The sequence below is a fragment of the Thermobia domestica genome, chromosome 4 (assembly GCF_964235325.1).
Source record: "Thermobia domestica chromosome 4, izTheDome1.hap1.1, whole genome shotgun sequence".
Taxonomy (NCBI): Eukaryota; Metazoa; Arthropoda; class Insecta; order Zygentoma; family Lepismatidae; genus Thermobia; species Thermobia domestica.
The window spans coordinates 13,905,272-13,930,910 of NC_137457.1; the positions used below are offsets into that span (position 1 = coordinate 13,905,272).

Here is a 25,639-nt window from a genome sequence, read left to right on the forward strand (position 1 = left end):
GGACTAACAATTAAAATTAAAACCTTTAGAGAATGATGCATAGTTTTCTCGTGTAAATACAAAATAATTTATTTGGAAAATAGATTGTATTGATTCTTTTATGTTTAAAATATTACTAGGAATGCAATGGATGTACCCGATTGCAATGAAATGAGCTGAGCGAGCTTGAACTACGTAATCATTCCTGGCCATTATGCAATAATAAATGCCATTTTTAATTGTTGACAAAAAAATCGCGTGAAAACTTTTTCCCCATGTTAAGTCTATGCAAGCGTTTTTCGGTGATTATTCCTCGATGGTATATCGCATTTTTGATTTCGACCTATGTTGTCACTCAGCACAACATACTCTATCAGCGTGCTAAGTTTGGTTGAGATCGGCCAAACGGTCTAGGAGGAAGCGTTTTTCGGTCATTATTCCTCGATGGTACATCGGATTTTTGATTTCGACCTATGTTATCACTCAGCACAACATACTCTATCAGCGTGCTAAGTTTGGTTGAGATCGGCCAAACGGTCTAGGAGGAGTTCGCGGACAACCAAACGGCTAACCCGAGCATAAGAGCTTCGCTTCGTCAGCTCAATTAAGTAATTTCATTTTGTCAACTTTTGTATCTACTCCAATCAACACAACATATTGAGAAACTAAATGAAATGTTCATTCTAGCCATTTACACAAGCAGACTTGTTCATACTATCTTAACTATGACCAAATCAATGCATTATTGGTTACACAGATTTATAAAACGCCCTGTATGCTACTTAGCAATAAAAGAAAAATCGGAATTATTATTATGATTATTACAATTATGATTTATTATTATTATTATTATTATTATTATTATTATTATTATTATTATTATTATTATTATTATTATTATTATTATTATTATTATTATTATTATTAATGTTAATTGACGAAAATGTTCTCCCGAATAGTTAAGAAATTCCTGCAAAAGGAAATTTGTGCGCAATTTAATTATATTTTATGATAAATCATTGTATTTTTCATTTTGTTCGTAAATAATATATACAAAAAACAAAGAATTCGTGATATTTAGAATTCAATATTTGTAATTCAATATCTTCACATGATTTAGTTTGAAAAAAATCATGTTAGATAAGCTTCAAGTAAAACGAGGAACATACAGAAAAACGAACAGACTTTGCGAGTTATTTTCACCTAGAACCCTTTGACATTTCCAGCGATCTTCAATTTTTTTTATCGTAACTCTTACTTTTAAGTCTCAAATAAAAATTTGCAAAACAGATAGTTTGTGACGTAATTAAGAGATAATTCATGACTTGTTAACATTAGAACCGATGAAAAATTTTACTCTTACACCACACTTGGGCCAAAATATACCACATAATGTTTGCTTAAATATGTCTTTCTGTCGCATGTATTGACTTATTTTGCTAATAGTTGAATATATAATGGTTGGTTGTGACACAATAAAGAGTTTACCATATTATTCTTCTAATACAATGCAGTCTATTAAAATTGACACAAGCGTGTTTTTCAGTATCTTTCTATATGTATTCATTTTTATGAAATAAATATGAAAATAGTAATACTCCTAACAACTAAATAGCAGGTATGGAAAAACAATAACCTAGAAAGACTGAAAGTATGATACTTAGCAGAGAAGTAATTGAGAACCACAAAATTTACTAGTTTACAGATCTATCACAACCTTCACATTTTTTTACCCTTTATTTACTAACGGTTCTTTAAAGTACCAACGGAGAAAAATCATTATGGAAAAGAACTCGTACGTTGAGATCAAAAGGTATTCCTTGGAAGCAAGTTCCTCCGTTTTGCAAATCAACTAATAGCTGGCAGGACGATGTAGAAAAGAGGCCATTGCCATTTGCTTGCTAAAGCCGTTTTGTTTCAGGTAGTCGAAAGAGATGAGTAGCTGTTTTCATTATCCAGTGTTTGAGAGACACACTAACTTAATCCAATAAACTTAGGTACTTGGAAATTTTTATTTGTATCAACACGCTTAGTAGTCATGTATTCATTGTTAAGTTTCGGAATCCTTTGTGTGTGGTGTGCGAGAGAGCCAATTGCTTTTATTTTATTTAGAAGTACCGTCCGGGCTGTAAAGTAACAATTTGTGGCTCTTTTTACTTTCTTTTTTTGATTTTTAGGAAGAATTTTGACTGCCCTTCTCCACGAATTGTGTTGGCAATTTCTTTGAATTATTGAAGCAGATTCATATCTGACTCAAATATAAGCATCGGTGCATGTAGGCAGGAGTAATGGGTCATTTTCCTCCACAGACTTTTTTTTACCACATATAATGTATATTCGGAAATAACCTGAAAAGTGGATAACAAACATGTAACGTGAGGGATTTCGGAAAAATGAAAGTAAACATACATATTATTTAGTCGTAAATTGGTGCCTGTGATAAAGAGTGGAATGGGGGATTGTTCTCAAATATTTTATTACAGGTCTTTCTCCTAGCCATCAGATGGATCCAGCGGTATGAATGAGATTTTCCATTACTTTTGAGTCATGTTTGTATCGCTGGATCCATCTGATGAATTCTGAGAATTGTTAGTACATTTGGAAATAATTGTAATATAAAGAAGTGTTGCGGTACACCACAGATTATATACTTATTGTGAAGAGTGGTAGGAAACAAGAAATACTTTACCGTAAAAAAGCGTATTTTTAGAAGTATGGAGTAATTTTTCTCAGAACATCCCTATTACTAATATTGAAAAAGTAGAGAAATAAATTCCGACCACTACTCAGTATAAAATATTTCGGTTAATTTTTAACAATGCCATAAAATATATGACGCGTTCTTTTTAAGGAATCAAAATGATGTGTAGAAGCAAGCGGCAGGGGGGTAGTGGGATTGTACAGCAGTATTTGAATGCCTAGCAACAAAATGTACGATATTTATGTAATTCGCGTAGAGTCAAAATGGTATTGTCAAAATTAACATTGATGTACATGTTAAGTTCGATATTATTGTCGTTGGTACTTAGGCTACTTTAGGCTGTTAGTAATGTCCAAATTTATTTCTGAATGTTAATAAAGCTCAAAAGTGCACTTACAATATCATAATTTATTAAATAAATACAGAAAAAAATGTTTATAACAACTTCCTCATATGGTGTACATTTTGGAAAATTGATATTTCTTACCTAATGGTGCTCTTGAGTCCAAGAGATTAGATAATTTTGGTTAGAAATACATAAGCTAAGTAATATGAGATCTGAAAGTAAGCGTCAGCTTAAATTAGATTTGTTGACCTTAGGTTACTTTGAATGCTAAGTAAACTTAGTTTATATAAGTACTATGTCAATGTAATCTAAGGAATGTGTAATCTGTATACATATTACGTTAGTATTACATAAACGAAGTTGTTATAGTAGATATATTCGTAGAGTGTGAAGTAAATCTCAGGATAATTTCCAAAGATAAGAAATGTACATTCATAAATTGGATCATCAACTTATGATTTTCCTTATGATGTATTATATTTTAAAATTAAAATTTACCTTTTCGTGTCATTATTAACTAAAGTCTCACATTTTGTAATTAAACTTTTGTAATTTAGTATGAAACATAGTAGTAATGTAAATAAAGTGGAGTTTATTTTGCAGCATCTCCTGGCGTAGGAACTGGAAAACTTTGTAAAAGGGGAGAACATTTCCAAGATGGATGCAATATTTGTCGGTGCACTTGGATGTTAATATTGTCTTGCACAAACGCATGCCCTCCCACTGTACCAACCACTTTGCCTCCTGCTTTCATTCCAGCACGTAAGTTCAGTGTGTGTGTGTGTGTGTGTGTGTGTGTGTGTGTGTGTGTGTGTGTGTGTATAGACGAGAAGGAAATGAAAACTTAAATTTGTTCAATAGAAAAGTAATTGATATACATAAAGAGAGTTATGTATTAAGATCGCAGGTATGAGTCTAAACTCTGGGACCAGAAACACACATTTGGAGTTAAAAATACGTGAACAATTTATAATTCTTTTGTGTTAGTATAGCAAAACTGCGACTATGTACTATAATTTTATACAGTTTAATGTTTCCTGAAATGTTTTAAGAAACATACTCATATGAAAAAGTGGATTAATTTTTTAGTTTATTTTTCCATTTTACGGACTTAGGCTCCATAGTATAGAAATAGTGCATATCTTTAGGTGCTTTTTGCAAATATCATTAAAAAAACAGCAAAAGTAGCGTAATAGCTCTAATATATAAATGTAATTTCTGCAATTAACTGAATAATATATTTACATGATAGCTTCTTAGTAACAGGATACTCAATTATTTAGTCTTTTGACTACGAGCTGGATTCCAGTTTATTTTTTCTCAGAACTGGGAACAGATAAGAGCATGCTGTTTATTTTAAAATACGCAAGCACTTGTTGTGAATGCGTGACAGAGATGGGAACACCATACGGAAGCCAACCTCGATCGGTGGTGGTGAGAGTAATGACTGTTTATGCTATTTACGATACTCGTAAAATGGCGACAAAAAAACAGCGGTTAATCGTTCGTTTTTTACATTTGTGTGATGTGATATTGTTTGAAACCTATCGCTAGTTATGTGAGGCATGTGATGATATTGTCATGGATGTATCTAATGGAAAATGCCAAACCGGCCGAAATTTACCGCAGACTGCAGGCACAGTTCGGGAATGATACCCTTTCGTGGACAATAGTGAAGGAATGGTGCAACGAATACAAACAAAGCCGTGAACATGTTACAAATGAAGTTCAACCCCGTCGTCCTCGTACCACTGAGACTAATGACAACATGGCACGTATAAGTGAGCTTATCAAACAACATCTGTTCTAATTGAGGCATAATTTAGTAGGAGCTGTGAAAATGAATAAACAATCATCACAAAGCATTCCGCCAGTTGATCCTCCACGACAGCACCAGACTCCACCCAAAAGCTGTTACGCAGCAGAAACTGATGACAATGCACTAGGAAACCTTCAACATCGACCGTACAAGTCAAACTTGTCGCCATGCTATTTTCACCTGTTTGGCCCCTCAAAGAAAACATGGGGACAAGCGACTTGCGACCAACGATCAAGGGGAAATCTTCGTGGGCAACTGGTTGGCTAAGCGTCCAGCTTCATTCTACGAGCAAGGCATCAAAAACCTACCAAAACGTCGAGTGAAATGTATCCTTAAAGCTGGAGAATAAGTAGACAAATAACCTGTGGCAATGCCTCTGCTTGTTACAATATATATTTTGTTTCCACACAAGGCTCGTTTATATTTGATCCCCCCACGTAACTTAAGAGAACTGTGATTGCAATTAATTATCTGCAAAATTTGGTCACACACCGATTGCGCTTGAAAACAGAAGGATATTTATGTTTTCACATTATGCAATGTGTATTTTACATAAGAAATCTCATAAATTTTTTCAAATAAGTACAGAGCTAGGAATTCAATTAAATTTTAATTGCACTTCCCACTGGATTTATAATGACTATTGCTATGGTTTCGCAATGACATTATGTTCTTTCCTTAATCCCGTTTCACTCCATAACACGTATTATAATGAAGAAAACTGTATTATTACAAATAAATTTGTTATTCACTTTGCTATAGAATTATTTCAGTTGTTTTTTATTATTAGGAACTCATATTTTTAAGACAGAAACATTTTTCAATGAAATGGTCTTCTTTTCTTTTATTATTTTGTTCATATCTTTAAAGTGTTTTAAATTGTTTTTTTAACAGTAAATGTATGAAATATTGTACTTAAAAGTTTTCAGCAAACGGAATTTAATAATAAACTTAAAACTCATTTAAAAAAATATATATTTTCATGATACAACTTTTACATCTGCCTCTCTATCCGTATTATATGTCAGTTCATAAAGGGCAATCATGAGATGTATTAAGAAAGTACGTTTTTAATATAATGAAATATCTTTAAAATAGTACTTGATAAAAGCTTCTGAATCAGGTAAAGTATTAATAATTTATTCAAATATTTATATTTCTGGGCACATATTTCTAAAAGTTATTGTAATTTACTGGTTATTTCTAGAAGCAGTATTGCCTATAACATGTAACGTGCTCTTGTATGCTCTTGTTATAATGCTCTTGTTATAAAAGAGAGGCTCATTCGCGGAGCACTAGCTATTTCAATATAGACTAGGACACATTTCCCGAAAAAGGGGAAAATTGTATATACGTACCTTTGTAATAATAATAATATTAAGAAGACTCCTCGGCATGGAAAGTTGTTCTACCAATACAGGGCAAGTATACATTTAAGAAAAGTAGATCTTTCGAAATAATAAGATGATTAAGTTCTCTTTTCGATTAAACTTTATAAACGTTCGCAAATATAAACCAAATGATATACGAAAAGTCTCTCAATACAAACATTCAACAAGGATTGTATAATAGTCCTTCCAAACAAGAAACTGGCATAGTCCCCAAACAACTATTAATGTCTTTATATGCTTTAATAGCTTCATATAACTTCCTTATTTTTAATATTAAACTTTTCGCCGCAAATCTGACTTCTTCGAGACATTATTATTAATTCAAATGATAAACTCACCTTACTTTATACTGAAGTGAACGTAATATGTGCACTCCGATAGACCGCTGAAGGTAATTCCGATGATCTGATTGAATCCCACTTATTATATATTTACTGGCTGTAGCACTATGAAATATATTCTCTTTATCGACAATAGCACTTCAACTCACTTTAATTCCAAAACTCACTTCCATTTATATCCAAATTCCAATACTATATTCGCTGGTTAAACTACCCACCTAACTTTTGTAACGGTTGATACTTTCCATTCTTCCAGAGTTGAACTTCCACTTCGGCTATTTCAGTCTGAATGTCGTAAACGTCATTCAGGGTCTACCGGCTAGAATAGCTAGTTCCAGATTCAGCCAGATATAGCGCTCCAATTTCGCATATCTGGTTGCATAACTATCACTTCCAATTGAAGCAATAAAGGAAAGAAAAAATTCGTAACGTCAATACGGTACAAGCAAAACCATCACCACAACAAAATAAGATGCAACAAATATAATACTAACATTGATAATGCATCTCTCGAAGATGAGTTTTATCTTACTTTTACGACAGATGAAATCTTATCTTTATCGCGAGCATTTGAAGATTATTGGTCTAATATCACATCTACTCAGAATGCTTGGTTATATAAGGCATTTCTCTTGTAACTTAATTACAGTCTTTTAAATAATCATCGGTAAGTTTTTCTCTTAACTAAATTGTATGTCATGTTTTTTCTTCAAACTTGTAACATTGCGAAACACTGCTAATGTATCACAAACCTGAAAATGATTGTTATGTATTTTGCTTTCACATAATAGTTTAGTAAGCCATGCATGTATTAAAAGAAAATAGGAATATAAGATATACTCTTAGTGGTCGTATAATTCAAAATTTAAAAATGTTATCTTCTGTTGGAGAGTTACCATGAAAAGGCTCTCATAAATTTGAAGCTCTGTCCTCCATTATCATTCCTGTAAATTCTGTAAGAATATGGACAATTAAACAACATTTATCTTTCTTTGTGAAATACCTCTAACGAAAAATTCATATGTTCGTTTTTTTCTAATTCTTATTTAATACATGTTTCGAGAATCCAAATAGACATTAATTTGCCCTTTTGAATCATGATAAATTATTCAAGTTTACCGCTTAAGTTGCGTTTTGATAAAGAAACAAGTATTCTGACGTTTTAACGTTAAGTAGGTAATCACCAGGATAAGAAAGTTGTCTTAAAGGAATCAGCGATGGTATCTTTTATGTTAACTTGTGGCATAAGACTTCATTTTAGATCGCGCTTGTCACATTTTTTTAAAATATCTGACAATATCAAATATAAATCCACTTCTAATTTACTGTTTATAGTGATTTCCTGATAATCTTTGTTTCACAATAGAGCACAGTCTATATGGTTATGCTATGACTGACATCTGGGGATTCTTCCCATTTTATAAATTCCGAATATATTCATGAAGTCACATTTCAATTAATTTCACTCTGCAGATTATCAACATTCTGGGGGATTATAGTAATATTAATACATCAAGATTAATAATACAAATGCTCTCTTCTGAAGAACATAGTGACTATGAATGCTGTTGTAACGTAAAAAGTATCCCAAAGTCCTTGATTTTAAGCTTACGTACGTGTACATTATTATTATTATTATTATTATTATTATTATTATTATTATTATTATTATTATTATTATTATTATTACAACAGTTTTAGAAAATAATGGTACCTTTTCTACCACTGACAAGTTAATAATTTCCGGTTAGTCATTCTCATTCAGATTAAAACTGATGTCGTAACAAAATTACTGTTTTGTAAAAAATATTTCACTAGAAAATATACAACAATTTTAAAGATAAAATTAAGAAGACAATATTTTGTGTAGGAACATTTCATTAATTTTGCTGAGCTTCTACCCTAACTGGATTCAGGAGGTGAATGGTTTGGGATTTTAGTTTTCAATATCTGTATTGAAACACTAAAATACACCAAAGGAATAATTGTAAATCTTTCTTCAAAAATATCAAACGTTTCCTGGCAACATCACTGGTCACTCGAATAGTGTTTTGAAAGTGAATATGTTTACCTATCTTTATCGTATAGTATAATTAATTCCTTACATGCTCTTTATCACTTTAGGAAGACGTCCTATTATGGTGGATACTCCTTCTAATAAGAAAATCCAATACCCTCCAGGTAAGTGTAGAAAGCTATAACTTATTATTTTAAAGCAGAAATCTTAAACTATTAACACAAATACCAAATGAAAGGTAATATTTATTGTGATATTTCAAAGCCTCAAAAATAAACTTAAATCATTGTTAAGTCTTCGACATGCATAGAGAAAGCAACTAACTCCACATACAGCAGTATAATCAAATCTTATAATAGTAGAACATTACGAAAATGGGGTACAAAGAGAAATGTTAAATGTTGATTGAGTGAAAACCTCAAATTAATGAACATAAATGCCGAATTCTGATGTTTCTTAGTGTAAAAGATAAAAACGTGCAATAAATAAGTTCTCTTTTATGAATATAAAATAAATATAAGGAATAACCATTAAAGAAATCTCCTTTTAGAGTTTCAAGTAATTGATAGGTTTCACATAACAGTGCAACTAGTTGTAATATGAAAGGCGAGGTATCAGCTTTGTTGAATAACTTCATAATATAACTTATCACTTGAACAATTAGGCATATGCAGCTACTGATATAGAAATGGTACTATTTATGTGTAGATCAAGTGGAAGTTTTCCTATAAAGATAGCCAAGAAAATTCTGTAAATGTTTGTGGGGATCTGTGTTCAATTGGCCCTCACAACGTGAGATGAATTCGAATGAAGATACGACGGAGGTCAGTTGTTGGTGTGGGTATATCCGACATAATATATAGTTTTGGCAGTTCAATTACATCCTGAATTTGAGTAAGGACAGAGTGAACATGCGACCACCCTTTGGGGATCCTATGGTACAATTTGTACCATACGCGTTTTTCATGGTACATTACGTTATTTCTCTTCTATTTGAGCTTTTTCGTCCGTTTTTTTTTCTTTTTTGTTTTTCAAGTCCAGAGGCAATGTAGAAGACATTACGTATAGTTTCAGACCGTCCTGCGTCCAGACATAGGAGATGATGACGTCATAATTCTAAAATATATTTTTTCATTTATTAAGCCTATGTTCAATATTTTTAGGCGCGATTATTTTTGCACGTAGAAGATTGAAATTTTGCACAAACATTCAGTCCACCGAGTAGTATTTACCAAATTTTTTTCAGATGTGTGAGTTAAAACAGAGGGGAACCAGAGGGGCAAAGGGTTGAAAAAAGGGATATTTTTACCCCCAAAATCCCCTTTTTCGGGATTTTCCCGCCTTATATACATGATGGAGACACCTGAGTCATGCCGTCTGAAAGGCACTTTCATTCTGAAGAGAATGATGGGCGTAACCTGACCCTAGGGTAATTAGGGATGTCTCAGGAAATTTTTAAAAAATATCCCTCTGTATACGGGAATATGGTACATTGTCGGTATATATATTTTTTGGTGGGCTTGCTTTTGTTCCTAGAAGATTGAAATTGTGCATAAACATTCAGCCTACCTAGTAGTATTTATCAGATTTTTCAGATCTCTGCGTTAAAACAGGGGGGTCCAGAGGGGCTAAAAGTTGAAAACAGGGATATTTTTACCCCAAAATCCCGTTTTTTCGTCATTTTCCCGCCTTAGATACATGATGGAGGCACGTGAGTCATACGGTCTGAAAGGCAGTTCTATTCTGAAGAGAATGATGTGCAAACCATGATCCTAGGTTAATTAGGGGTGTGTCAGGGATTTTTTTTCAATATATCCCTCTGTATATTGTAATATGGGTCATTTTCTGAATTTTTTGGCGGACTTATTTTTGCACGTACAAGATTGAAATTGCGCACAAACATTTAGTCCTCCGAGTAGTATTTACCAGATTCTTTCAGATTTCAGATTTAAGACAGGGGGGTCCAGAGGGGCTAAAAGTTAAAAAAAGGGATATTTTTACCCCAAAAATCCCGTTTTTCGTCATTTTCCCTCCTTAGATACATGATGGAGACATGAGAATGGTACCGCCTGAAAGGAAGTTCTATTCTGAAGAGAATGATGGGCGGAACATGACCCTAGGGTAATTAGGGATGTCTCAGGAATTTTTTCCCCTGAGATCATAGTGTATTGTGGTAATTTGGGGCATTGTGGGAATTCATAATAAAATTTCTCCCGCTCTTAGTATTCAAGATAGAAACTTGAAATTTGGCACACACATTTAGTATATCAAGTACTATTTATCAGATTTTTTTAGGTGGCTACGTTCACACAGGGCCGTTCCAGGGGGGCCAAAGTGCGAGAAAAAAATTCCCTCCAAAATTTTCCATTTTACATCATTTTTCCCGCTCCTGGTATATGGTATCAGCATGCAAGTGGTACCATTTGAAAGCCAGCTCCATTCTGAAGAGAATGAGGTATGAACCATGATACTAGGAGAAATAGTGACGATGCAGTAACTGTTTGACTGAAAGTTTTAAAAATACCCCAAAGAGCCGGGATCCGGAAAGGGACAAGGGCCCGTATGCTGTAGGAGTTCAAATTATGGTCAAACGCCGCTGCAGCGGGGCGGAAAATACGCTAGGCCTTTGGTGAGGGTGTCGTGACTATGCGGAGAGTGAAGCCGTGGTTTAACAAGTTTAAGGACGGTGACGAAACTCTCGAAGACACACCACGTGGCAGAAGACCAACACATACAGAAGATGAAGATCTTCAGGCAGCAATTGAGGAGAACAGTGACCAGATATGTGAGGAACTGTGGCTACAATTCAGTGTGAGTGGAGAAACCATTCGGCAGCACCCCCATCAACTTGTTAAGCACTGCAAGTTGGGTCAATGATCTGAATCTAGGCCACAAGGCAAAGCGAGCAGGCACGTGTTTCATTGCTATTTCGACTGAGGAAGAAGCCATTTCTAGACAGGGTGTTGACATGGGATGAGAAGTGGGTCCTGTACGGAGTTTCACGGCGCCGTCATCATTGCTTAGCATCTCATGAAAAACCAGCACTACATCAAAAGAGAGCCCTCCTGTGTATTTGGTGGACCGCTCGTCGCATCATGCATCGGGAACTGGTACAAGCTGATCAGAGAATCGATACAACTGTGCACTGTCAGCAGTTGAGCTGTGTTCAAGAAAAACTCAAAACCTTCGACTTCCCAAAGTGCTCCTCCTGTTACAGAACAACGATAAGCCTCACGCGGCAAATATGACCCGGGACACCATTCTAGACCTTGTATGGGGAACACTATTGAATCCGCTATATTCCCTGGACATTACACCGTCCGATTATCACCTTTTCCACTCCTTGGACAACCCAGCTCACATCCCTAGTAGAGGTGCAAAGTGCACTTGATACTTTCTTCGCTTTACGGCCCACCAATTACTACTGCGACGGAATTCATGGCCTTTCAAAACTTGACGGAAGGTGTCGACGGGGATTTTTGATCTTTTAGGTAGGTTTTATTTGACATATCGATGTTCAAAGGTGGTGATTGAAAAAGTGACAGAACGTTCTTGGTTACCTTTATGTGTCTGTAATTGACGCCAATTTATACATGATAAAATAGCAGTCATACTATGACATAAGACATGTATGTTTCCTTTGAAAGACTCATCTAGATAGGGACATGAAAGTTTTAATTTGCTTTCATAGCCACTGAATTTGCTACTTATTAACAATCAATCAAGGCCACGAATGAATTACATTATTCGTTCTATTGTTTGTATATTAGTTTTTATACTTAACTTTAAATATCTTGATCCCCTATATCTGCTAAAATAAGTATTAGATCCCTAGAGTGGTCGTCCAAATTAGAAAATTTTATTCAGAATGGTCGTCCATATTAGTAGCATTCAAAGAGCCCTTTCAGCTTCCATTTTCTTATTATTCCCTCCTCAGTTAAGTGCTACGTATGTTCACATGTCAAAAGGTTTCGAATCGTAATTCGCTAAAAACAACATTTGCAAAGATGTAGGAAATAAAGAAAATATAAGAATAATAAAGAATTAAGTTTCAAGATAATAGTAGTTTAAAACAAGAGAATATGAATGTTTGAGCTACATAATTGGTAATTCTCCTTTGAATTCAGAGTACAGCTGTGCTAACTGGAACGATTTGTTTTTATTAGTTAATTCATAAGGAAATTTTGTGATAGGATCTTAAATATCTATTCACCAGACATCCTTCCTTATTGTTAACGTTGCTGATATATGATGCGCTAAGGTACGAGAATATACTTTCTTGCTTTTGTTTCTTAAATAGTGCAAGGTGACCATAATGCATTACATGAACAACTGTTTGTCATTAGTTGTAGTAGCAATTATTATCGTCGCCTTTTCCGCAATTGTTATCGTCGTTCCAGCACAATAGTATTTCACAGTAAGTTCTTGTTATATTTAAAAAGAAACTAAAGTGTTGCTATGTGTTGGTTTTATGAGATATTTGAAAGACAGTTCAAAGTGAGCCTCTCTTGTTCTGAAGTGTATAATTAGTACAGACCACTCATAGAATGTTGTAATATAATTGAACGTAAGCACACAATTTGTCATCAAAGCAGCTGAAGCCAGTACAAGCAGTTAGCTGTTGCCACTCGTTGCAGAAAATCAGAAACATAATTTTGTAAAGAAAACCATGGCAAAATGAAACTATATGTAAGTGTTGATAGTGTATAAATAAGAAAAATTTATGATATTCGAATTATTAAATTGACTTGAGGGTTATTTCCTGTACCTTGAATCCCGAAAACAATGAAAAAATTGTAATAATGGCACACTTTCTGGACTGATATGAAAATCAGGAAGCCTTTCTGTAAGATTTTGACGCCAATGAAAGAAATGAATCCATAGTTTCATGTTATATTTTTCTTTATACTAAAGAGTACAAATGATTATTGGAATTGTAAAATTATAAAGAAATTGGAATGAAAATGTAGGAGGGATAGAAAGTATCATCTAAAATTCATCCACGATGTAGCACGTTTGTTGAGATTAAACAGGCAATCACTTGAACGAATGTGGAGCTTTCTGCAAAAGAGCGTTGAGTCAAAGTAGTAGAAATACTAACATTTAGAAAAATGCTCAATGTACTATAGTATCTGTAGTTGGCGGAGAACATAATATTTAACTCGGTATTTAATTAAGTAACTACTCACTATTGCATAAATTTCTCTAAATTTCCAAAGAGAAAGTTGTATTGTAATTGTATGCTAGTAGTAATACATAGAAAATTTCTTCTTAGATTATTCTGTTGATTGTAAGTTTGGGTAATATGACTTTCAAGGGAATATTACTTGTTTTACATTAGGTAATAATGATATGTCTGGTGGAATTGTTCCTCAGCGCCTGGAAACAAGAAAAATACGTAAGTATTCATTTAATTTGTGTTTCTATCTACGGTATGATGTAAAATAAGATAGAGATTGTAACCTCTACTCTAGTTCTCAGTAACATAACCGATTGCAATAGGACAGAGAACTCCCAATTCCATAGTATATTTTAAGAACTCACCAAGAAAAAAGTTTCGAAAATCAATGATGATATTCCACCGGTAATAGTGTCCATAAATCTAAGTAAATGATTTACATAATTGATGTATGTAGCGATTTATTGAAATATACTTTCCTGCTTACACATTCATGCTTAATGAACAGAGCTGCTCTCACTACCTTGCATGATGTCAAACGCGCAATGAGTGTATTCATCTAAAAATCAGTTGTAGAGATATAACAACTTAATTTGGAAAATGTATGACAGAACCATATAAAATAGTGTGATATGAGTAGACCTATATATCATTTTCAAAATGTTGGTGTGGGTGTTTTGAATGAACAGGTTTGTTCCATATACATATAATAAAATATATTAATGTCTATATGATTGAAAGTAAGTTGATTGTAGTTATTTTCGTCAATATTGCTAAGTTCAACATTATTAGTAACTCTGAAGACATGGTTATTAGAAGGTTCCAAGTATTTCATTTTGATAGCCCTCAAATGAAAAATATGTCTATTATTTTTGAATGAAGGTTCTTGGAAATAAGGAATCACTTCTCTGAACTATTGTGAAAAAAATATTTTATAGGTTTAGATCGCGGTATGTTGCTGTGCGTTAGTATTATTATAGGACTTACAGACACCAAATTCCTTCTATCTATAAACCTTTTACCAATTATTCTCTTCATGTTAATTGAATCCTATGTGTCCTTATCCCTCCTGAACTCAACCTGTTCTTCGTCAAATTCTTCATGTGTTCTTTCATACCGGTTTCTTTTTGGTATTCGAAGTACATTTTATTGTGACATGCAACATAAGGCTAATAATTTTAGATTTATCTGGGTTCGATTTTTCAGACAACGTTATTAATAACATCGTTAGGAAATATTTAGCTTCTATACTGATTCATATTTTTTACTTACAGTGAAGAAACAATTCATTCTTGTCACTTTCCATCACACTCTTAATTTAATTGTCACATTATTCTTCCCAGTCATCATTTTGTATATAGCTTTAGTAAACTTATCTCAAAGAATTTTAAATCATTTGTCATACTAGCCTACTACATTTTCTATTTAAGTATACTTTTCTCACCGTCTATGTACAAGTTTTTACCGTATTTACACCTTCCTAAGGCTTCACTACTGTCATTTCTTATTTTCTGTTTTATGTTTCCTACCTTCATTGTAATATGCTAGATTTACTACTCTTCTTTTACATTTCCTGATATTTATAATTCTTTCTAATTCTTCTAAATATTTAGTCCAATATAGCATTTCGTTAGTAATTTTAAGTAGAATTGAAGCAATTTATGAGCAAATCAGGCTCTACTAAAACAATTCACATATAAGGGTTTCACTAATTATTTATACGTCTTGGCTATATTACACATAGTGAAACACTAGAGTGATATCATCTTAATATCATACAAACCCTGCGATGGCTCTGAATGCTGATTGGCTCCTTATAGTCAAACATAAGTGAAATTACAAAAGTGAAACAACATACTACAAATCAATTTCATCTCACGTATATTACAAAATACTAGTACATAATAAGACACTTGCATAAATCAAGTTTATGCAATAACATGATCCGTCAGTCATTAATTTAAAAGTAATTCTAACTCATGATACAACTTTGCTTTTCCAGTAAACCTGGTTTTCTTTTATTTCCTTATTACCGTCATTTGTTCATATTCTGAATCTTTCCAAATGAACATTGTTTTATTGCACTTCCTTTTAGCTTGCTATATTCATGATTAACTATTCTCTAACTGTTTCCTTATTAACATAATTTTTCAATAGCTAACCAATAAGGACGCTGATAAGGCCTAATTTCTACTATTTCTTTATAATGAGGCTCTACTTCTTTAATTGTCTGCTAAGTGGTACTTATGTATGTTTGAATCACTTATAGATCATCCTATTTTAATTAACATCTTAACATCATGATTTCATCACCAACAAATTTTACTGTGAGTGCCTTTTAGGCGATTGACTTGAATTAATAGCACACCATTGCGTCGTCTTTTATTGCTTCAGTGAAACTTTGTATATTATTTGCTTCTTAATTGCTCAACATCTTTCTACTTTATAAAGTTCCACTAAGCATAGATTATATAGTTTTATTCTAATTTTAAGATGGTTTTTACATTGTAACATGATATGTATGTTACATACCCTTTTTTCAAACTTTTAACATTGCTTTTTTTTCAACTGATGATTTCCACATTATTAATCCCTTGCCATTAGTCCTTCCCAAGATATTTTCACTGCGATTCTTCCCATTGTGTTTGTGCTCACTCTAGTTAATGAGTTTTAAGTAAGTTACACTTTCACACTATTATTTACACTTCACATCAAATCGAGAGCGCTTGTTGGTCTGCCATTATTCAACCATGTAACATATAATGACCATGTCCTGCGAGAAAAATCCACTTAATGCAGACAGCGTGTTATGGTTAGTCCTTGATGTTTTAGTATTCATAAACATTAGCGAAATTGTGCTGTAATTCTAAATGTATCTTGAGAGGAAGTACTATCAAAAGTATGGTTTGAATTAGGCTGCAGTGTTTTGTATTAACCAGTAGTAGAATCCTTCCAAGATAACTTTTTTTCTATTTCTACATGCATATGATTGTTTATATGCGTCTCGTAAAACATGTACATGTTTTTGTGTTTGCTTGTCAGTTGAAAAGTGCACTTTGTTGGACATTTGCAAGGAATGTTTCTCCTAGTGGTAACTCCTTTTTATGTATATTTAGCTGTGTAGTTTCTAGAAGCAAAGGCGCAAGAATTCATATTTTCAGCTTCTTAGCTACTAACACATCAAGATGTCAGAGAGGTACACAATTTGACACTTTGGGTGACAATATTTCAATCGAGAAACTTTCTAACACTTGACCGAAACAAATGCTGACGGTATTGCCTAATTTGAAATTAACTTGTTTATTCGTTTTGGTTATAGAAGCACTCAGTGCACAAGGGAATCAAGTTTACTGTTTGATCCTTTACGGTGCAAATAAACTTTAATATATGTTTATTGAAAGTCCTTTCAGAGCTTAAATGACTCGTTTCCATACATTGTAAATAATACTTGTAATGTAAAAAAATATACAAACTTTTCCATGTGTTTAAGCGTACTTTATATCCTCTATGTCTGTTTTACTCACAATTTGGTTATTGTACTTGATCCCCTTGAGCTCTGAACACCACGGATGATTCTTCTTACCTATTACTCAAACGTTTCTTTTTTGTAGGTCAGCCACAAAATTTACCTTTTAGATACGAATACCCGGATGTAATTAGAGGTAAGAATTTGTGTTTACATTCAAAAGAAGAAAGGTAAAGCAAAATAATAAGCAAATATATTTATCTTGAAAGTAAACAGTATACATGTTTATTATGATTATAGTACATGGTATGTAAAATGGTTTAGCAAGATATGTGAACTTAGATATTTCAATATACCAACTCAATTATTTCCGTCTTCTTAAGGCTCTGTTCTGGTCGCTGCCATGATTACTGCATTTTCTGAACATGATCTAACTATGTTTTATTTAACATCAACTACGATCAAAAAGAAAGATTAATGTATTGATGCGGCAAACAATTACAATAACTCATTAAAGAAACAAGTTATTATGTCTGTCTCTTTCTACATGGTTAGTAACGCTAGAACCCTTAATTTAATTTCCATTTCAAACTCTATTGTTTGCAGTCTGTGTTAACCTACACATCAACGTATCACATAACATCGGTGCTGAAATTGACACTAGATTCTAATTGACCAATCAAGAAATCAATACATCATTCCTCTAATTATGTCTACAGGCACCATAAAATCCTGTGTCATTATTTAGTACAACAAAAGAAAATATTAACATTATAGGCTATTTAATAATAACTACCTGTTGAATAGTAAAGCATTGAAAAATACAAGGAAACCTATCGACATGGCAATATTGATAAGTATAAGGTGTCATAAGTTAACGTAAATTTTTACATTTTTGCCGAAAAAGTAAAACAGTTTTTTTTTCAAATCTTGGATTTGTTTTACTATCAAATCAGTATTCGTAGAGAAAACATCTTCATATTACCCCACAAATTATTGTACAATTTATTGATCTTTTCTTCTTAGGAGGAGGCCAGTATAGCAACCTACCTGACGGTAATTAAAATATTGTATTTAGATTGTTAATCTCTTTACTCATAGCATTTAATATCAAACATTTGATAGATTTATTTATTATTTCTTGAAGGAAATATGTTACGGATCTTAAATGAAACAATATTGGACATCAACAGTAAACCTTAGGGGTCATTCTATATGAAATCACAAAATTTGAAACTGAAATATGGCACGTATGTCTTAAATTTTCTTCAAATTTTGTACATGTGTTGTTGTACTCAAACATAACACACCTGTAAAACTTTACACCTCTACCTCAAAGGGGATTGCTGTAGGAGCTATTCGAAATTTGGGAGTTTTGTGCAAAAAGCACCTAAGTCCGCCTTCGACTTAAAGTGATGAAACTGCTACATCTTAAGAGATATTGAAGCTATTTGAAAATGATTCTCACTAAAACATCTTTAGAATTTGTAGGATTTAAAGCATTATAACAATGAACTGCCCAACTGGGGTTAAACATACGAATTTCGCCATCAAAGAGGAAAAAGAAGGCAAAATAATGTCAAAATGTGGCAATTATTTCAGAAAAAGGACCATCTAACATCAACCGCAAATTTTCAAAATAAGTAGCTCTGGCGTTCCTCTTAACATGTAAAAAATATGAGGATGTTTGTTTAATATGTTCTGCAAAACAAAATTATTACACAATGTAAGTTGAGGGCGGATTTAGTCACTTTTTGCACGAAAGCTCTAAATTTCCAATGGCTGTTTCCACTTTCCCGTGCTGAAGATGTTTCAGTTGTCAAGACTGAGATGATTTAATAAATGAATTGTGGCAGTATTTGAAACTTCAAGCACCATTGCTGAAAGAACTTAGATTCTGTCATTAATTCTAAAATCATGGACTATTATGAAAACTTACGAAAAAAACAAACAACCGAGTATCACGTTCGTAAAGCCCAGATGATCAGAAAGGAGCATGGCATTTCAGCCAAACCTGCTTCTGAGAAAGAACATGGTATTGCTCCAAACACCTTTAACTTAGTCACAGAATTTTACAACTGTGATAAAGTGTCCTGAAATGCTGTATTCAGTGTCAGTGGCAGTAAGCATACGAGTTTCAACATCAAAGAGAAGAAACCAAGAAAATATAATGTCAAGATTTTTCATCTATTTCTGAAAATGGTGCACCTAACATCAACCTTGTACTTTCTAAATAAGTAGCTCTTGTATTCCTGTTTATGATATAAAATAATTACGAGGGTGCTTTTTGATATGTTGAAGGGAAAAATAATTCAGCTTTCATATTATTTAATTTTCTAGTAATACGACTTGCATGGCTAAGTACGCTCCTTTACATTGGCTGATCATTCGTATGAAAAAGAAGTAGAAACTATTCCTTAAGTGTAAATTTATAAAGTCATTTTAAAATAAAATATGCCTATTACGCAGCCTATTTAAGGCTGTTTGATTTAACAAAAGAAACACTGAACAATTGTTAACCATCCTCATAAAATATACAAAATAACATTTACATGTTTGGTTGATTGTAAGCAATTTGAAATATTGAGCCTAAGATCTCTTAACGCCAATTTTAGGTAAGGTCTTCTCAGTAGCTTAACATTTTTTCTTCAGAAATGCTGTAATTTCTGTCAGTACCAGTTCAAATACTGGGTACTCCAATATTAATAATGCAGTTTTCACATGGAATCCAGCATGTGTCAGGTGTTTTTGGTCAGAAAAAATATTTTCTTGGATCCATGGGGATGAAGAAACTGAACAATATTGAACCGTCCTCATACAAAAAGCAAAAAACATTTACATGTTTGGTTGATTATAAGCAATTTGAAATATTGAGCCTAAGATCTCTTATCGACAATTTCAGGGAAGGTTTCCTCAGTAGCTTAATTTTTTTCTTCAGAAATGCTGTAATTTCAGTCAGTACCAGTTCAAATACTGGGTACTCCAATATTAATAATGCTGTTTTCGTATGGAATCCAGCATGTGTCAGGTGTTTTTGGTCAGAAAAACATTTTATTCGATCCATGGGGATGAAGGAAATTCACATTAATCACGATGTTCCTGTGAATTCTCAACTATCTTTCCAATCCACCATTTCCCTTCAGAAATGCACCCCATAAATTGCTTACATGAAAGCCTAATGTCTTTCGATTCTGCTCAAGTATTTAGAGTGAATGTTGTCTTTGAAGAAGATACACAACTGACTTCAAGTTTTGGCAGGCTAATGTGTACATAATATTTGGCGCAAATCTGTTTTCAACATTGGGGGGATATATATATATATATATATATATATATATATATATATATATATATATATATATATATATATATATATATATGTGTGTGTGTGTGTGTGTGTGTGTAAAAGCGATGCTCAAAATATTTATAAAGTTGGAAAACAATGCTGTGGAGGATCAGGGGAGCAGAATTGTCTTCAGTTGCGTATTTAGGAGGCTATCGGGCTCAAGCTCGCCCCCCGAAATAAATTTGTTAGTTTTCGCATTCCAAGTACAGCAATAATCCTTCTTACCATTTCTAGGAATGTCATTCACTTTCCATTTTCTTATGCTCTTTGTTCACAAATAATACAGTATTTGTCAAATTTCATTCTATGTAAGAACTACGTCCTTTTGTTTTTTCTTTCGTCCTTTCTACTTTTATGTTTCTTTTTCTTGATGTTACTTTCTTTAGTTTCGCTTATCACACCTTATCGACCGTTGTCAGTTGTTATCAAGTCGGCCGTCATCAGTAACATTAAAACACAGAGGAGTTGATAAGCGAAACTGGTGTTCCACACCAACTTGCGCGAATATCAACATGACTGGACTTTAGTTATTGTAACAAAGGAAAAATTATATATTTTAGTTATTTTTAAAAGAAGGAAATGTTTGAATTAAAGAAAATAAAAACGGGGCAATAATTAGCCCGGGAAATTAGTTAGGCCAAGAGGATTCTTCTTTTTCTTTTATAAATAGAATAAAGGGTTAAATTCACTCCTAAATTTTTGTATGATATCATATAGGATTTATCAGTTTGCAATTCTTGTCATTATAACCAATTTATGCATAAATTAAAATATATTAAATTCTCGAACTCAGGTGGGCAATTCCCTACCTCCTTCCCTGTGTTGGGCATAGCCCCTCGAAACAACATTGGTTGTCTTCAACATTAGGAGGTGGGCAGATTTGAGGCTTATTCTACGGAAGGGAGGTGAAACTCGTATTACGGTAGATGAATTTGATTTCTGAGGTGAACCTGTTGTAGAGTATATTATACATTAGGCGATGTAGATAAAGTAGTAGCACATATCAGTATTATAAACCACTGCCGTGAACACATTCTGAAATCTGAATACATGCATAGTTATAATTGCTATGTTTCTAATTAGGCATCCACGAAGATCCACGTTAAAATAGTTTTATAATAATATAATAATATAAATAATAACTTCTGCAAAACTATGAAGAAAGAACATCAATTATATATGACGCAACAATACTCATGTTTGAGTGAAAAAATCATAATCTAAACAGCATTACGAAACTCGTTACAGAAATCTGACGCATGTCATATACTCTTTAGGTAACACACGTAACGTTAAGATTATAAAGAAAAAATTCCAGCAGTTAAATCCTTTTCTTTACTTACGAAGCATCCTCTCTCAAAAGAAAAATTGCGACACGCGGAAATACGTAGGAATAAATGATGAATCGACCAGAAATGCATTAAACGAGCAGAGAAGATAAAACAGGCAACATAACGTTGGCTACAAAATCCGAATGAAATAACTACACAAAATTTCGTAGACATCAGGCGGGAAACTTCCAAAACTTTGAGAACAAACAAACGCGATTTTTTGAAGCTAAAATTCAGGAACTTGAAGATAAAAATAAAAATATTAGGGACATGTATAAGGGGATCAGCGAATTTAAGAAAGGCTATCAACCTTGTGCTTATATATTAAAAAATGTTGACGACGAAACACTTCTCACTGACATAGATAGCATCTTAAATAGATGGAAAGATTTCTTTGACGATTTGCTGAACACGCACCCAAAAACTAATGTGCTTGGAGAAAGGGAGATACACACCGCAGAACCGTATATTCCAGAACCCAACCAAGTAGAAGTAGAATTCGCAATATACAAATTAATGAAACAAATCTCCTGGTGTAGACGAAATTCCGGCTGAATTAATTTTAGCGGGAGGCGAAAAATTGTGGAACAAGATACATAGACTAATTCTCGTTATCTGGAACAAGGAAGAATTGCCACAAGAGCAGAAAGAATCAATCATTGTTGCAATTCACAAGAAAGGTGACAAAACTGACTGTAATAATTATCGAGACATTTCTCTTCTCTCAACATCCTATAGAATCCTTTCAAATATTCTATTAGCAAGATTGACCCCATATGCAGATGAAATTATTGTGGATTATCAGTGCGGATTTACACAAAATCGATCGACTATCGTCCAAATATTTATCATTCGAAAAATACTCAAAAAGATATGGCCATGCAATGCCCCGGTACATCAACTTTTAATTGATTTTAGAAACGGGTACGACTCGGTTAGGAGAGAAACATTGTACAACATTCTTACAGAATTTGGAATACCGAAAAATCTAATTAGATTAATTAAGGTATGTTTAAATGAATCCCAAAGTAAAGCTCGAGTGTTAATATATTTATCTACAAGCTTTCAGGTCGAGAATGGCCTGAAAAAAAAGGAGATGCGTTGTCGCCATTACTATTCAACTTTGTTCTGGAATACGTTATAAGGGAAATCAAAGATAGCAATCAGGGCCTAGAGTTGAACGGTGTTCACCAGGTTATGGCTACGCTGATGACGTAAATTTAATAGGGGGTGATAGGCCAACAATAGAAAGAAATGCAAGAGGTCTCATTAAACTCTTGCATCGACATGGGTTTAGAAGTAAATGCACAGAAAACTAAATACATAGGATTGTGCCGGGACCGTAATCCGGCAAATTATGGATACGTTAAAATATTAAATAATACTTCTGATAAAGTGGATAGTTTCAAATATCTGGGATCGGTATTAACAGAGGAAAATCTTATTTACGAAGAAACTAAATGTCGACTAAAAGCAGGGAATTCGTGTTACTATTCCGGTTTAAAATCTCTTGTCGTCGCTAATTCTGTCGTGGACTACAAGCTTAAAATATATAAAATGATAACCATGAATGTTGTTCTGTATGGTTTGGAAACATGGTCGCTTACTCTGAGGGAAGAACATAGAAGGAAAATATTTTAGAAGAAGGTCCTGAGACGAATATTCGGACCCAAGAGGAACGCGCATATGGAATGGCAGAAACTTCATAACGAGAAACTACATAATTTATACTTTTTAACAAACGTTGTTAAGGTCATCAAATCTAGGAGGCTTAGGTGGGCAGGCCATGTAGCTAGGATGGAAGAAAGTAGAAACACTTTCAAAGTCTTGACTGGAAGACCAATCGGAAAACGACAATTCGGAAGACCTAGGCGCGATAGGAGGGCAATATTAAGATGGATCTCACAGAGATATGAATACAAAGTAGAAACTGGATCCAGTTGGCTAAGGACAGAAGTCAGTGGAGAGCTTTTATGAACGCGGCATTAAACCTCCGGGTTCCATAGGCCATCGAGTTAGTTAGCTCACGAAGCATGAGTAGATGCCTAGGCTGATACTACAAATAGATTAAATGAGCATTTACTGAAAAGATGGATTCTACTGACATTGGGTAGTCTATATACTCTTCATATGCTAGGGCCTAGAGGAGAAGAGGAGATAAGATTTCAGATCAGATTACGTCACGCACAGTCGCACACCTTCATTTTCATTGAAAATGGAAAAGCCAAGAGAAACAAATTTGATCTCACTTTCCTTTGTGGCAGTAGTACACAAATCATCACACTTATCTGCAAAAAGCACTTTTCAAATCGGATTATTATGAGAAACTCTAGTACCAATGTTGGGGGGGACATGTCCCCCCATTTCCTCGGAATTTGTGCCCGTACCTACAGCTGAGACAACTATCCAGCATGAGGAGAGGGCATATCCTCCTCTGGCATTTATTGCAATTTTTACCCAAGTAGCGGAAGTGGAATTAATACATATTGATGAGACCACTAAAGGCACTACAGCACGAAGTTCAGTTTGAAATACTACAGAATACGATTATTATTATTATTATTATTATTATTATTTTAATGGAAAACCAAGAGAAATTAATTTCATCTTACATTCCTTTGTCGCAGTCGGACACAAATCATCACACTTATCACAAAAAACACTTTTCACGTCAGATTATTGGGAGAACAGTGCCCCCAGGTCCACGATTGGGAGACATATCCCCCTCGTCCCCCCGGGATTTGCGCCATTGTTCATAATAATTAATTTCACGAGTCCCTTGTAACGTTTTAGCTTTTCCAGTCTCTTTTGAAGCATTGGACGAAGGTTTCAAATATATTCCAACACACACACACACACAACAAAGTTTGACATCGGTTATAGTTTGACAAAATTCGAAAAAAAATCGGCAACAGCAACAATCCAGTGTCCTCTGTAAATAGCGTGTCTCGCTAGACATTTCAGTGTCCCATGTATTAAATCGATATTTTTTGCCGTGGCTTGTGGCAAAGTAGTCCCACTCACAAGTGAGTCTAAAATCACTCATGCTGGCATAAGTTGACAAAGTTTTTTTTATATAGTTTTTATATCGGGCTGCTGACCGATCTGTAAATTAGATAACGTGGTTAACCTGAGGAAAAACATCGTTGACACACTTCGAAAGAATAACTTGGAAAGCATAACATGTAACTGTATAGTGGTTTAACATATCACTGACACAATATACTGAAACACTTAATAACAGAAGTTACAAGATTTCTTAGGATGTTGTATTTAAGGGTCTTCACTACAGCGAAATTAAACTACCGCTAATTTTACAGTTTTGCTCTAATATATTCATAACAAATAAAAATATTGAAAAGGAGCAAAATAGTAAACTAGACAATACTATTTTGCATGTGAAACGTTCAACACAATTCACCTATCTGCTTTTGGTATGCGGCTATTTAAAGAACCCGCAAAGCATTCTAAATCTATCTAGAGTGCAAATCGAAAGCAGGTAGATGAGTTGTGATAACGATATCACATGCAAAATCGTATTGTCTTCATTACGTTTATTAATTCATTACGTTTCTTAGTTTTTTTGAATATTTTTATTTGATTTGAAGTTATTACAGAAAAACTTTTAAATTAGCGGAAGTTTAATTTCGCTGAAGTGACGATCCTTTAAATTATTAGATTGTTACACAGTTAAGTAGAATGTTGGTACAGTGATACTCTTCA

At 33.6% G+C, this 25,639-nt stretch overlaps 1 protein-coding gene across 4 annotated transcripts in view; it reads left to right on the forward strand.

Annotated features, from left to right (window-relative positions):
• The window catches only part of LOC145683731 (uncharacterized), a 117,756-nt gene that overhangs the window by 80,626 nt on the left and 11,491 nt on the right, over positions 1-25,639 (forward strand). For all 4 annotated transcript variants that reach the window (XM_081755249.1, XM_081755247.1, XM_081755248.1 and 1 more), the window contains 5 exons: positions 3,630-3,788; positions 8,702-8,758; positions 13,936-13,992; positions 17,385-17,435; positions 18,266-18,295. In XM_081755249.1, coding sequence (XP_081611375.1) covers positions 3,630-3,788; positions 8,702-8,758; positions 13,936-13,992; positions 17,385-17,435; positions 18,266-18,295 — 354 coding nt within the window. The remainder of the gene's footprint in view (positions 1-3,629; positions 3,789-8,701; positions 8,759-13,935; positions 13,993-17,384; positions 17,436-18,265; positions 18,296-25,639) is intronic.